Consider the following 15,305-nt stretch of genomic DNA (forward strand, 5'->3'; position numbering starts at 1 on the left):
GGGAGATGAACTGAATAGTCTCTCCCTCATGTATTTAATGAAGACCTACCTGAAGGAATAAACACGAATCAATTTTTGGTTGAGGAGTTACTGCCTGGCCTAACATGGTATCAGAGCTAGCTCCTTTTTTTAGCTTTTATGCCCTTTGTAACTCCCTATTCTGCTCCTCTGCTCTCCATTTAAAAGCATGCTCCATATAATACACTGCATACAAAGCGTTGTCCATAAATGTTGCATACGGAACGCTGGTGCCACGGAATGGCCTGAATGCTACTCCGATGCAGTAGCCAAAACGCTGCTCCACGCAGTGACCTGCTCCATGAACGCTGCTCCACGCAGTCACCAGAACGCTACTCCACGCAGTGACCTACTGCACGAACGCTGCTCCACACAGTGACCTGCTATCGTTTCTTTTTGCCTACGAAGACTCACGAGTTGGAGAAGATCCACAACCAATTCCTAGCTTGTCCAATGTTTTCACAGTGTTTGAAATGAAAACATTGGTAGCTGCAACAAAAAATTTTCATGGTAAGAACAAGCATGGTGAGGGAAGATTTGGCGCTGTGTACAAGGGAACTACTTTCTTATATAAGTAACATAATCTCTTATTTCTGATCTATCCACTCTTTATTGTTGTATTGTTGTTGTTCCACCGATTATATTACGTTGTGCCACTCTTTATTGTTGTTGTGCCACCGATTATATTACGTTGTGCCACTCTTTATTGCTGCTGCTCCACCGATTTCAGTTAAAATAAATCCACAGTGACCGTCACATATATATTCGTGCTGAAGGACAGAACTGTGGAAATTTTACCATCTGTGCAGTAGAGAAATCCTTGAACGACGATTCACGCATACGACAATTGCAGACAGTATTTTTGCTACTAAGAGTAAATGTGACAGAGTGAACCGTTTTTTTAAGCTGCATTAAAATTTTGATTACTGTTGTAGCCCGAAATATTTGTAGAGGCATTTACAGGAGTTTTATGTGGAGTTGGAACAAGAAGCGCACTAACGTTTCCAGTGATTTTTTCCTGACTCGGATGTTATTGCCCTAAACTAAGTGAAAAGAAGACGTCACTTAGTGGGATCAAGAAAAATCAAAGTTTTTCTGTTCAAAATAACTTCTTTAAAATAAGTGAAATTTACCGAAGTATTGGGCTTGTTAATTGTTGAGGGAAATATGTTGCATAAAGGTGTAGCGTGAGGTATTGGCATCCATATTGGTATATGAGGAAGAGATTTGAAATCTTTTGAGAATGCCTAGCTGATTTATGTTTTATATTTTCATTAAAGACAAAGACAGTACATGGAGAGAATGCCCTTTTGAAATGTAAAAAAATTACCACCAGAAGTACAATTTCACTGTATATTGGTAGAAGTATTTTTCTATCAGCAGAAGTTTTTTTTTACAGAATGCATTCAATCATATCCATGGTGGGAATAGTTCTCACTGGCAAGGAGAACTATCCTTAATGGTCCCGGATGATAAAACACACCCTCATTTTCAATGAGTTGTGGAAAGGAGTGTGTGTCGAAGATGGAGACAATGAACCAGTACAGCCTACCTCAGACAAAAAGCTCGTCATTTGGGAAAACAAGAACAGCAAATCTTATGCATTAATCGCAACATCTGTAAATGAAGAGGTGAGTCGCCATATTTCGTCATACTCAACTGCCTTTGAAGCCTTACAAAAGCTGAAAGAACTCTATGACTCACATTCTGCACTTGAAGTTGTTCAACTCATGATTAAACTCTTCACTCTTGAACTGCAAAATAATGATCCTCTTGCTCTTGCATCTGAAGTAAAGTCTATAATGCATGATATCAATTCCACTAAGGTTGAATTGGATATTCCTCTTATCGCTTTTCTCAAGGCACTTTATCCTACTTACTCCAATTATCTTGAATCATTGCAAACAAATGGAAATCTCAAAGATATCACCTTTGACTCTCTTGTGAAAAAGTTTGCTGAAAGAGAGTAAGCTTTTGGAAAGAAGACAGCCCCTGAATCTTCTGAAGAGGTTGTGTGCCTTGCTCATAAAGAAAAGCATCTTGCTAAAGATTCTACAAGAGGAAGAGGTGATCGAAGAGGAAGAGGAAGATATTTCAGAGGCAGGGGGCAGACATTCTCAAGGAGAAAAGGCAAATTTGCACTGCATTCACTGCAAAAGAAATGGATCACATAATGCCTCTACATGCAAGCTACCATGGGACAAAATTGAGCAGAAAAGAAACCAACAGAAAGGTAAAACTGATGATACAGACAAAAGTAAAGCACCTGAATCCGCTCACTATGTTGTGGCACAATGTAACATTGGAGTAAATGAAGATTTATTTAATTCTTCACTTGTTTCTTGGAAAAATGATTGGTTACTTGATTTAGGAGCAACCTGCCACATGACTCATAGAAAATATTTTTTTTGAAGATTTCACTGACAATGTTGATGGAGCAGTATACTTTGCAGACCAATCAAAAATCAAGCCATCAGGGCTTGGCACAATCAGGCTTAAACTGCCTGTTCTTCCAGACTTTCTTCTGCATCATGTTCTATATCTCCCACAGCTCAAGAGAAACTTGTTGTCCTTGGTCCACATCCGCCAACAAGGTCACTCCATTCATATGTTTGATGGAAAGCTTGAAGTAAGAAAAGCATCTGACCACTCACTTGTCATGAGGGGAATAGAAGAAGAAATGCTTCTCAAGCTACAAGGAACCTCTGTTCATACACAACATTTCTCATACAATTCTCATCATGAAGAAGGTACACTTCCATCAAGTTTATTATGGCATGCTAGATTTGGACATTTGAACTATGACAGTCTCCACTTGTTGAAGGAAAATGGTGTTGCCGGTTTGCCTACAATTCCTAGGAAACTTAAGCAATGTGATGCTTGCATTCTAGGAAAGCATAGCAAACAATCTTTTCATGATTCACATTCAAGAGCACATAGAAAACTTGAACTCATTCATTCAGATTTATGTGGTCCAATCCTTGTTCCTTCTGCAAATGGAAATAAATATATGATGACATTTATTGATGACTACACCAGAATGTGTTGGGTTTATTTATTGAAGAACAAATCTGATGATTTTCAAACATTCAAGAATTTTCATAAATGGATGGAAAATGATGCACAATCTCATATTGGGTCTATTCGCACTGATAATGGAAACGAAAACTATCTTCGCCAACATGGGATCAAACATCAAACAACTGTGCCTTATAATCCCCAATGGAATGGTGTCGTTGAAAGAATGAATAGGACAATCTTAAATATGGTACGATCCATGCTCTTCTTCAAAAATGTAAAGATAATGTTTTGGGCTGATGCTGTTCTATGTGCTGCATATATAAAGAATAGATGTCCATCTAATGCTATAAGAAACAAGACTCCATATGAAATGTGGTATGGACATGTTCCTTCAGTAAAGCATCTCAGGGTCTTTGGTTCCACCTGTTATGCCTTGATACAAAAGGTACATAGAAACAAACTTGGTGCTAGAAGTCGTAAGTGTATCTTTCTGGGGTATTCAAACACCTCCAAAGCATATTGTCTCTATGATGAAGTAAATAAAAAGTTTGTTGTATCTAGAGATGTAATTTTTCTTGAATCATCCAAAACTGACAATGTTGTTGAGCGGCAACTTGATCTCTTGGATAGATTCGCAAAAGCAAAATCATTTCAAGAATTTGATAATTAGATTCCACATCTTGAAGGGGGGATTCCTATACTAGATCAACATGTGGAATCTTCTTCCGAAGAACACTCTCCCCCGCATGAAACTCCAACAACAGGTGATGCTTTAAGTGATGTGATTGATAGAATTGGGAGACTCAATCTTGATTCAGTCCCAACTCAATGAATGGAGCAACCTGGACCATCTGAGAAAGGTCCCCCAAAGTGGCTGACAAAAACACTTGAAAGTGTTCATCCTGATGAAGTTGAAAAGACAGGAACTAGAAATTCAAACCGGCAAAATGGAAGTGATGTAGATGACTCTAATTCACCTATTGATATGGATGTTTCTTATGATTGTGAATTGAACTTGTCTACATATTTTGAACCAACTTCCTTCAAAGAAGCCGCTTCTCATGATCAATGGAAAGAAGCGATGCAAAAGGAGTATGATGCCCTCGTAAAAAACGACACTTGGAAGCTGGTTGATCCTCCATTAGGAACCAAACCAATTGGCTGCAAGTGGGTCTACAAGAACAAGTATAACGTTGATGACTCACTTGACAAGCACAAAGCTAGGCTTGTGGCAAAATGTTTTGCACAGAAGGAAGGGATAGATTATGAGGAGACTTTTGCCCCCACAGTGAAATGGGCTACCATCCAGACACTCTTTGCCCTAGTAGCTCAGAACGGATGGAAAGTCCATCAAATGGATGTAAAAACTGCTTTCTTGAATGGAGATCAAAAAGAGAATGTTTTTATGTCTCAACCTGAAGGATTTGCTGTGAAAGGACATGAACATAAAGTATGCAAACTTGTGAAGTCCTTGTATGGCCCCAAACAAGCACCGCGAGCCTGGTATGAAAAACTAACTGAGCATCTTCTGAAACTCAATTTCAAACATTATGATCTTGATGATGCAACTTTATTTGTCAAGAAAGTTGGCAAAACAGTTGTATATCTTGTGGTATATGTAGATGATCTTTTGATAACAGGGAACAATGAAAGCTACGTTGCATCCATAAAGAAGGAATTGGGGAAAGGTTTTGAAATCACTGATTTGGGCTATGTACATTACTATCTTGGCATTGAAATAACCCAACATCCGAAGTCCATATTTCTTTCTCAAAAGAAATACATTGGAGATTTGTTGAATAGGTTTGGCATGACAGAATGCAATCCTCTTACTACTCCAATGGAACAAAACTTAAAGCTCACATCTATTGAAGGAAAAGAATTTGAAGATGCAACAAAGTATAGACAACTTGTAGGAAGTCTCAACTACCTAACTACTACCAGACCAGACATTTTGTTTGTTGTTGGAATCCTCTCCAGGTTTATGCAAAAGCCTTGTGAGAGACATTGATCCGCTGCAAAAAGAGTTCTAAGGTACTTGAAGGAAACTCAAGACTTTGGAATCAAGTATACACAGGTGGACGACTTCAACTTGATTGGATACTCTGATTCAGACTTCGATGGAGACAAAGAAACTGGGGTATCTACTTCAGGATATGCTATGAGTCTTGGTTCAGAAGCTGTCTCTTGGAGATCACGCAAACAATCAATTCCAACAGATTCCACAACAGAAGTAGAATACGTGGCAGCAGCTGAAGCAACAAAAGAAATTGTGTGGCTCAGAAAAATTCTTGAAGATTTGCAGGTAAAACAAGTACAATCAACTCCACTCATGATTGACAATACCTCTGCAATAAAATTGGCCAAGAACCCAAAGTTCCATGATTGAACGAAGCACATCAATACTAAATATCATCTGATTCGACATCATGTTGAGGCCAAAACAATCCATCTCCGTCATTGTTCCACAAATGAGAAAATTGCAGACATCTTCACCAAAGCGCTTGGAAGAGAAAAGCTTGAACGATTCAGAATGATGCTTGGACTCACCAACATCCCTTCAGATTAAGGGGGGAATGTTGACACCTAATCCTCATGATTGGGTGAATATAATGTAAATAGATAAATAAATAATATGAACAGTCATCGGGAGATGAACTGAACAGTCTCTCCCTCATGTATTTAATGAAGACCTACCTGAAGGAATAAACACAAATCAATTTTTGGTTGAGGAGTTACTGTCTGGCCTGACAGGAAAGGATCAAAGAAAGGATTTTCACTTGAAGATGTTGTTTTGACCCTATGAGGTACTAGCCTTGGGGATGGCAAGGCAAGATTTGATCCCGAAGCTAGGGCTTGGCTTTTCTCCCAACTCCACCATCAGAATGGCTTCAAAATTGGAGGAGAGCTTGAGGAAAGGCCAACGTAGGAGACCGTAGGAGATTGAATTTTTTTGGTGGCTAGCTTGTCGAGAAATTGATGCCCTAGGTGCCCCAACTTGTCCAGATCTGGAAGGAGGTGAAAGAGTATGATTTTTAGTGACCACCCTTGGTATATCAGGGCCTTAATCTTTGGGAGAATGGATTTTATAACGAATATGAGAGGAGAAGCAACCTTTCAGCTTTTATACTTCGATATACAAAGGAAATGGCTTATCAAGGTCAAATTCATTGATAGAATTACCCCTAGGAGATTTCCTTCATATTACATGGCTCATACATTGAAAGATGCTATAATAGAGACAAATTCCACAATTTTAAGATGTAAATGCATGCAGCAATTAGCCCTAGAACAATGAACATTCCAGTCCAACGTACATGACAAAAGTAAACAAGAATAACATTAAAAAACATGTAATTACATGTAACAAAGTATATCCAACCATTCACAATTGTCAGGAGAGAAGCTTCAAGAGAAGATAGACCAATATCCACACATCAAAATTCATCCATAAAGGCTCCAATTCGTCCTCTAGAAAAAATGCAAAAAACTCAAGAGAGATAAGAGATCCAAACCAAAGTGATTATGAGCTCATGAGCTCATGAGCTCATCTCACTTGTATTTATACACAAATTAGGAGTTCAAATTAGCTTGCTTGGCCTATATACGCCCCAAAAATAAAATAGTGTTCTAATAATTTAACTTTTGGTGACAAGCCCACCAAACTTGCTCATAAATGAAAAAGTAAGCCTCTTAAGAAGTCAAATAATAATCTATGCATGTCGTAGGGCCCTCTGAGAGGCCTAATGAGGTCCATGGGTGCCACAATGAAGAATAAGACCCTCAAAAGCAGTGGACAAGGGGTTGGCCCCTTGCAATAACCTACGGTGCTCCAAATGATATGTGGGGCCACACAAGTATCCTCATGGGTCTCCAAACAAATCGAATATGCTTGTCGATCACTTACAAGGGCTAGGATGATGGTGTAGGTGATGCCACATCATCATGCAAGTCCTGGATCATCCACCAAGTGTATGGTGTAAATCTGGGGCCAGTTGAACATGATGGATCAGGGGCATCTTCCTCGTCCAATAAGTGAATCACGGGCAATTTTTGAATGGTTGTGGAGATCCATGGAGTGAAATCTACTGCTACAGAGGCCCATGGCTCTCAACGCACACCCTACATGTGCCAATGTAGCCCTGTAGAGGATTAGGACCCCGTATAGGGAGACCAAACCCAAGATGGAAACCATCTGCAATCCTGCATAAAATCCAATGCGTCCCCTAGCCTTCCAGTACAACAAGTCAAAAGAGAAATCGAATAAATAATCTTACCAGTCATGGACCACAAGTGGAGACTTCATAATGGCATGCCCTTCCATAGTGGGCTTTGGGATATGCCAATGTCTCCTAAACTCCAAATGGGGTTAACGAAGTACCCTATTCGATGGTTTCTGCTTCTAAAAGGGATAATATAGTCAAGGTACATCCTTCAAAAGGTGGTGGCATGTGATAGATAGGTGAATGAAGTAGGGGATGAGAAGGGGCAGCCCTGGGTCACACGTTGGGGTACAAGGGTAGCTAATAAGAGGAAAGCCCACACTTGGGTTTATAATGTGTAGAAGAGAGAAATCATGGAACATCAGGTGCCCCGACCTTGATTTTTCCACCCTTCTTTATATGTCTTTTTCCTTTTTATGATTTTCTTTGATTAACTGCTCAAGGCTCAAGGGGTTAGAGCATGATGTATAAGGTGTAGCAGTGAATTCCCCCTTTTAAGGTGGGGCGATTCACTGCCCACCAGGGGTTGGGATAATCATGGGTTCCTATATGATGAAAAAGGTTCATAGAACCTGTGGGAACCACAGTGATGGCCATGATGATGGGGTAGAGCTCATGTATTGGTTTTTGCCGGCGTGCTAAATGTATTTTGTCCCAACCATCTTTTGCATTTTGTGGTACATTTTCCTGTTGAATGTGGGCATGTATGCTTTTATCTTTCTTTTCAGCTACATCAACCTTCGGGCTTCATTCCAGGCCATGACCCAAGGTGTGGGGAAGGGGAAGGGGCAAGCTAACCCTATGTGGACGCAGGCGGGAGAAATGATGAATGGGGTGATAATGAATGGAAAGAGGGTAATATAAGCGGATAAGAGAACGAGACCACGCAACCAAAATCGAGGTTTCCCATGAAATACCATCCCTAGAACCAAATGGTCAGTAAAAGAGATCCCACGGGACTAAAATACAAGGTTAATTCCTAAGAGGGGTCTACGGGACAGAAGCACAGACCTAGCCCATTCTTTCCACCGAATCCCCACATTAATCTATGCCTAGAAGTGTCCATTATAAGCAAAATACAATACTCAATCTCCAAATGACAAGGCATACCTTTAGATTCAGCAGGCTTACCTTTAAACATATGATCATAGCAGATAGGCGAGCGAACACATGGCTAGCTCAGGTGGCAAAGAAGATGGCATAATGAGCTAGTTGGTGGCTGCAAGGGGTTGTTGGCTGCCGGCTGAGGACCATTTTGGAGAAAATTTTCTCTTAGGGATATTACCCACAAAATGGTAGGTAACAAGACCTAACAAAAAATTGGACACCCTTGGACGCCTATAAATACAAGTGACCTCAAGCTTATTTGGACATCACCAAGCATCTTCTTCTCTTCTTCATTGATTGGTTCGTATAGGTCGAGGTTGGCTCGTGGAGATTGGTTCATATAGGTCCAAGATTACAGGATCTGAATCTCGCACATGTGTTTAGGGTTTTCGTTCCCAACCCTAGGCTTAACATAGGCAACTTTCGCCTATAACCGCAAGCTATGGGGGGCACAAAACATCCTCATGAGTCTCCAAATGGATCAAACAAGCCTGTATCTCAATAAGGGTTGAAAAAATGATGCAAGCCCTCCCATTGTCTCCCACAGTGAGACACATCCTCATCTAAGCCCTAGATCAATGCCCAGCTATGTGGTGCAAGAGTGTAGCCGGCAGAGCAAAATGGTCCAAGTGCATCATCATCACAAAATAAATGGAACACGAGCAAACAATGAGCGGAACTAAAGGATCCCATGATGTGGCAATCTGCTCTCTACTATCGAAGAGGCCAATGGCTCTTAACACTCACCCTACAAATGCCAATATGACCCTCTTGAGCGCTTGGACCCCATATAGAGAGACCAGATCCAAGATGAAGACCAACCTACAATCCTATATAAGATCTAATGTGTCCCCTACAACAAATCATTACTGTAATTGAGTAAATGAGCTTACAAATCATGGATCCAAGTTGACACTTCACAGTGGCATGCCCTTCCATAGTGGGCTTTCGAACATACAAGTGTTTCCAAGTTCAAGAAGGTTAACCAAGAACCCTATTAGGTGGTTTCAGCCTCTAGGGGAGTGACATGTCCATGGTACATCCATCAAATAGCAGGTGGCATGTGAAATAATGATGGAATGAAGTGGGGCATTGGGGGAAGGCTCCAAACCACATGGCATAGAACACGAGTAGCTATAATAAGGGAAGCCCACACTTCGGTGTATGAATGTAGGAGGGAGAAATCGTGGTACACGAGTTACCTCACCCTTTGTTTTTCCACCCTTCTTCATATGCCTTTTGTCTTTTTTAGATTTTTCTTTTATAACTCCTCGGAGCTCCAGGGGATGAGAGCATAATGTGTAAGATATAGCAATGGATAACCCCTTTAGGTGGGGCAGTTCATCGTCCACCAGGGGTTGGGATAATCATGGGTTCCTTAATGAAGTAAGGGGTCGATATGAGTGTCCCTAGGAACCAAGGTGATGGCCATGGTGATAGGGGTAGAGCTCATGTTTGGCTTTTGCTCAAGTGCTAAATTCATATGTCCATGCCATATTTTGCATTTTGTGATACATTCCCTGTTGAGAGTGGCCAAATTATGTTTTTTCCCTTCTTTTTAGCTGCATCAACCTCTGGGACATCGTTCCAAGCCCGACCCAAGGTGTGGACAAGGGGAGGGGGAGGCTAACTCCTTGTGGACCCAGTGGACAAATGTGGACCTAAATGGGAAATATGGTGAAAGGGGTTATAATAGGCGAAAGGGAGAGATGTATATGGTGTCAGGAAGCGGGACCACACAACCAAAATCGGGGTTTCCCATGTAGTGCCACCCCTAAAGCTAGCAACCAATAAAGGAGATCCCACAGGACTAGGATACAAGGTTAACCATCAAATTAGACAGAGGAGACAGGAGCACAAACCAAGCCCACTCTTTCCGTCGAATCCCCCCACTAATCCATGCCCAAAAGTGTCCATGATAAGTAAACAAAAATACCCAACTATATAATGAAAAGCCATACCTTCGGGGTTGGGAGGACCACCTTCAAACATATGATCATAACAGATTGGGGAGGTAGCATATGGTTGGCTCAGGTGGCGAAGATAGTGGCACATCAAGCTATCTGGTGGCTGCAAGGGGTTGTTGGTTGTCGGCTAAGGACCATCTATGAGAAAATTTTCTCCTATGGGTGTCACCCACAGGTGGTGGGTAACAGGCACACAGGTCGAAGTCTTGGAGGGGACCCACTCCAAGGTGAAGGCACTGTGTACGCCCTTTGTTTATATTAAGTGTATGTTGTAGTTTTATGTTTGATTAGTGTAGGTTGTTACATTTTATTTCATGACTCAGTTACTATGTGCTTGATTAGTTCCTTTCAAATATAGCATATCATAGTTGTTACTTTATCCTACAAGTGTGTGTGTGTATTTTGTTTCTTAGTTTTGTTTGAGGTGATGATTCCTATGGAATCCAGCTACTATAGATCTTTGTAGTAGCTTTTAGACGATCTGTGTGCTAGAGAATTGTCCAAGTTTAATTCCACCAGTGAAATAGAGCTAAACATCCTAACTTTGGATGTGTGGGGTGCCACGTAGCTGTGCTTTGGGGCTAACTTGTAGAAACGTCTTCCACCTAGACTTTGTCACATTAGGATTTCCTTTATGTAGTATAGGTCATTCAGGAAATGGTAAGAGTTTTTTTCTTGTGTATATTGCACGGAGTGCCTCGCAAGCTTATTGACCTTGATCTGACAAATAAAATGTTGTCATTTCCCCTTTTCACTTGATAAATTCAATGGAGGAGCTTCTTGAATAATAATAAAATAAAATGCTTCTAGAGGCTTGGGGATCTATCCATGAGATCTATAAAAGAGGAGGAGAAGGTCATTTGGAAACATTATGGTTATTGGATTTGTGTTTATTTCTTATGGAGAGGTTTGAGAACCCGATTCTCTACTTCAGCAGTAGCCTCGGGATGGAAACCCTTGGGTGATTCAGTGAGAGTGGGCAAGCACTTGTCTCTTCCCTCGGTGAATCCTTTCAGGGTTCATAGGTTGCAGTGTATTGTTTTTCAATTTATTTTGGAGGCTGATTTGCGGCATTATTGTAGATCTATTTGAGGCCCGTTTATCTCAGCTATATGGGTTGTATGTGCATGTAAACCCCAATTTACCAAATAATAAAGCTGAGGATTTCTTGTTCAGTGTGTTATGGGATTGCATTGTTCTATTGGCTTAAATTTTACATGGAAATCTTTTGTTTCTGAATAGAATTTTTATTTGAAGAAATTTTGAGTTAGAATTTGAAGAAAAATTTTGCTTGTTCCAAATTTATTTAATTTGGGACATTACAGTGGTATCAAAGCATCGATCTCGGCTCAGCCTGCGGGTTTTCAGTTTTTAGTTGCAACTATTATGATTTGAGGGTTTTTCATTGAGTCGTCAAATTTATTAGAGGCCAAATCTTTTATTATTTGTGCAAATTATTAAAAGGGACATTGCAGTGTGCAGAGTTGGGCGGAGTAGGAAACTTGCACTAAATTGGGGCTTTTTGTATCTTTTGGAATCTACCCAAAAATTTTATGGGTTTTATGAGAGGAGTTTGTGGTTAAAATTTCAAAATTTTTCGGGTAGTATGCGGGCTGTAAATCAGTATTCCTTCATCAGTTCATTTTATCAGTGAACTGGGTAATTCACACCACTTGGTGAGCTTGACCTTGGCTTGGATTTAAGCCAAACCATTTCTGTGTTTTTATGGGTTTGGTGTGAGGAGCCTCAGGTTTTAAATTTTCATAATTTTTGGAGTAGTATCGAGGGAAAAAACACTAGTTCACCTTTAGCAGCAACGACATAATTTCTGGGCAGTGCGAATTAATTATTTGGGTTATTTTGTTGGGTCTTTGCAACAGCAGTAAGGGGATCTTGAAATTTTAAAATTTATTGGCTCATGGATGAGTCACTGAGGCAGCTCGCAGCCCTTAGTGCTGACCCTCTTGTTAGAAGAAATTTGATAAGGAAAATTTTTGGAGGGTTCAGATCTAGAAAAGATGAGGAGCCAAAAAAAGAGCAATCTCTAGAACCCCCAAAGAAGAGAAGAAATCAAATGAGAAGAGAGCGGATTTGTTTTACATGTCAGGGAGCATGGACACTGGATCACAAATGTAAAATTAGAGGGGACAGAGACGCAGACGAGACTGCTAAAATTGAAGTAGAGCTGGCAAGGAACTCAAGTCAACTGATTATAAAGAAGATTGAAGGGTCCTTAATTGGACAAGAGTCTACTATAGATGAGCCCATTGGTTCTCATGAACCATCATATGAAGTTGTTGACAGCAGGCCAAATTTATATTCGAGTGTGTATGGTGAGCAGTCAGTGGACCCTATGGGAGACATTCGGGATGATGGGTCACCAGTGATGATTCAGCAGGAGCAGCATATGGTGGAGCATGAGTCAGCTCAGGAGGATGATATGCACAATATGCATGATGAGCCTTTTGGGGAGAGCCAGTTGGAGGTTCATGTTGAGCCCATGATGGAGGAGGATGAGCAGCCATCCTTGGGGCCAACCATTGATGAGGAGCAGATAGATGTGCAGACAACTAACAAGGTGGTAGTATTTGCAGACACATGTCTTCAGGAGGTGTTGGAGTATGATAGGACAATTTTGCAGGAGATTGGTGGATTGGAGGAGCGTGGAGTTTCCCATCAGAAGAGGGAGGCGGCAGTGCATCCATCTTTGGGTCTACCCATTGATGAGGTGCAAACAGATGTAGTGGCAGCCAACAAAGCTGCAACATTTTCAGGCAACAACCCTCTCTAGGAGTACATAGACAGGGCTTGCAGCACAGTTTGCCCACTTTTTCCCATTAGAGGGAGAGAGGCAGGATTTCTTGGACATGTTTTGATTGACTGGGTAGAGCATCAGGAGTTGAGCATGGACCAGTATCAACATAGCAGATGTATTCCTTGCACATGTGTCCATACATTAGATTGGTGGGAGATCATGAGTTGGTATCCTTTTGATGGAGTATCAACCTTAGTTTGGGGCACAGTACAACAGGGGCACTTAGATGAGGGGGTTACTATATGTTTCCGTGGGCAATGGGATGTGGACCGACGGTTCATCAGTGTTTCAGTAGCACTAGCCCGACATCAGCAGAGTGGGGTTGACCTCGACCTATGCCCAAGGTTGGATTGGAGAGAGGTGATGAGTTGGTACGCGGTGGATGGAGCAACATTCACGGTTGGAGTTATAGCACAACAGGAGCCTTGGAGCCTTGATACTTGTTCTTGGTGGCATTGGGATCCAGGAGGATTTCTTGATGACAGGTTCAGTCAGAGATTAGTCTGGGATCCGGGTATTGAGGGGTCCGTTCATGGTGAGATGACACAGGAGTAGAGCATCACCCAATGGTTCGTATGGGATCCGAGTATTGGGTCTCAGTTGCGTTGGGTGGCCAGATTGGTTCACAAATTTGGATTGCTTGAGGGCAAGCAATCTTGGCACGGGAGGACTGTCATGTCCCCATGTCACTTGATAAATTCAATGGAGGAGCTTCTAGAATAATTATAAAATAATAAAATAAGATGCATCTAGAGACTTGGCGATCTATCCATGAGATCTATAAAAGAGGGGAAGGTCATTTGGAACATCTTGGATCTTGGATTTGTGTTTATTTCTTGTGGAGAGGTTTGAGAACCCGGTTCTCTACTTCAACAGTAGCCCCAAGACGAAAACCCTCGGGTGATTCAGTGAGAGTGGGCGAGCACCCATCTCTTCCCTTGGTGAATCCATTCAAGGTTCACAGGTTGCAGTGTATTATTTTTTACTTTGTTTTGGAGATCGAGCATTATTGTAGATCTATTTGAGGCCCGTTTATCTCAGCTATATGGGTTGTATGTGCATGTAAACCCCAGTTTATCTAAAAATAACGCTGAGGATTTTTTGTTCAGTGTGTTATGGGATTGCATTGTTCTATTGGCTTAAAATTTTACATGGCAATCTTCTGTTTATGAATAGAATTTTTATCTGAAGAGATTTTGAGTTAGAATTTGAAGAAAAATTTTGCTTGTTCCAAATTTATTTCATTTGGCACATTACAAATGCACAGTGTATCTCAAAACCTGATTAAAATCAATAACATATAAATACACTGTTATTACTCTTGAAATTCTATTTCTCAAGACCATTATTCCAAATAAAAAGGACTGTGAATGAGGACTTAGTTCATGGAATAAGGAACCAACCTGGAACATATAGCGCATCCCTCCATCTACAAAATAAAATGGTGAATTTGTCAATAAAAAGAGTTTCTTCCCCCTTTCTCTTAGTGTCCTCAAGAATTTCAACACTGCAGCCTGTCCAATCAAAATGTAATAAATCCATGTCAGCTCCAGAAGTATTTTTCCTACAAAATCATAATGGCAATAAGGCAGACATATTTCGATGATCTGCTAACTGGAGACTTTATTTTTCAGGTATATTTAACGTTTTCAATTAGCTTTCCCTACTTACTAAATGAGTGTTGATGATCGTGACTTAAAGACGTAAGTAGACCATCAGACAGGATATCCCATCAGCATCAGCAATGTTCTTGCAAGTCCTCTCACTTGACACAAGAAACAATAGTTTTGAAAAATGCTAGTTATATTAAAATTTAAAACTTACGGGATAACCAGTCCATTGAACAATTATCAAAAGACCCTCTGTCTGCATAGTGTGCTGGATTTAGCTATCGAAACTACAGAAAGATTGTTTTACTGATCTGTGGCCATGATCATCATTTCATGAAAGAGGTAGTGTTTCAAATAATGAGACTTACATTCTTCACCAAATATTTATCTGGCTCTGCAAGAATTGTTCTATGAATAAGCCCACTTTGATGAACGTACCCAATTGCACGCTTCACATCCTCAAGAACATAACATGCATCAAAGTCCAACCTTGCATCAACAAAATGCTGAATAATGTCTGATATAAGGCATGCCTGCACAGTGA

General features: G+C 40.7%; 1 protein-coding gene across 3 annotated transcripts in view; it reads right to left on the bottom strand.

The window, feature by feature from the left end:
* The window catches only part of LOC149138115 (HAD-superfamily hydrolase, subfamily IG, 5'-nucleotidase), a 619,402-nt gene that overhangs the window by 377,127 nt on the left and 226,970 nt on the right, over positions 1-15,305 (bottom strand). For all 3 annotated transcript variants that reach the window (XM_089449021.1, XM_089449020.1, XM_089449019.1), the window contains 2 exons: positions 15,130-15,294; positions 14,555-14,665 (listed from right to left, as the gene is read on the bottom strand). In XM_089449021.1, coding sequence (XP_089305147.1) covers positions 14,555-14,665; positions 15,130-15,294 — 276 coding nt within the window. The remainder of the gene's footprint in view (positions 1-14,554; positions 14,666-15,129; positions 15,295-15,305) is intronic.

This window comes from Pinus tabuliformis, chromosome X (genome assembly GCF_031772625.1).
Source record: "Pinus tabuliformis cultivar Carrire ecotype Pingquan chromosome X, CPIR1, whole genome shotgun sequence".
NCBI classification, from domain to species: Eukaryota; Viridiplantae; Streptophyta; class Pinopsida; order Pinales; family Pinaceae; genus Pinus; species Pinus tabuliformis.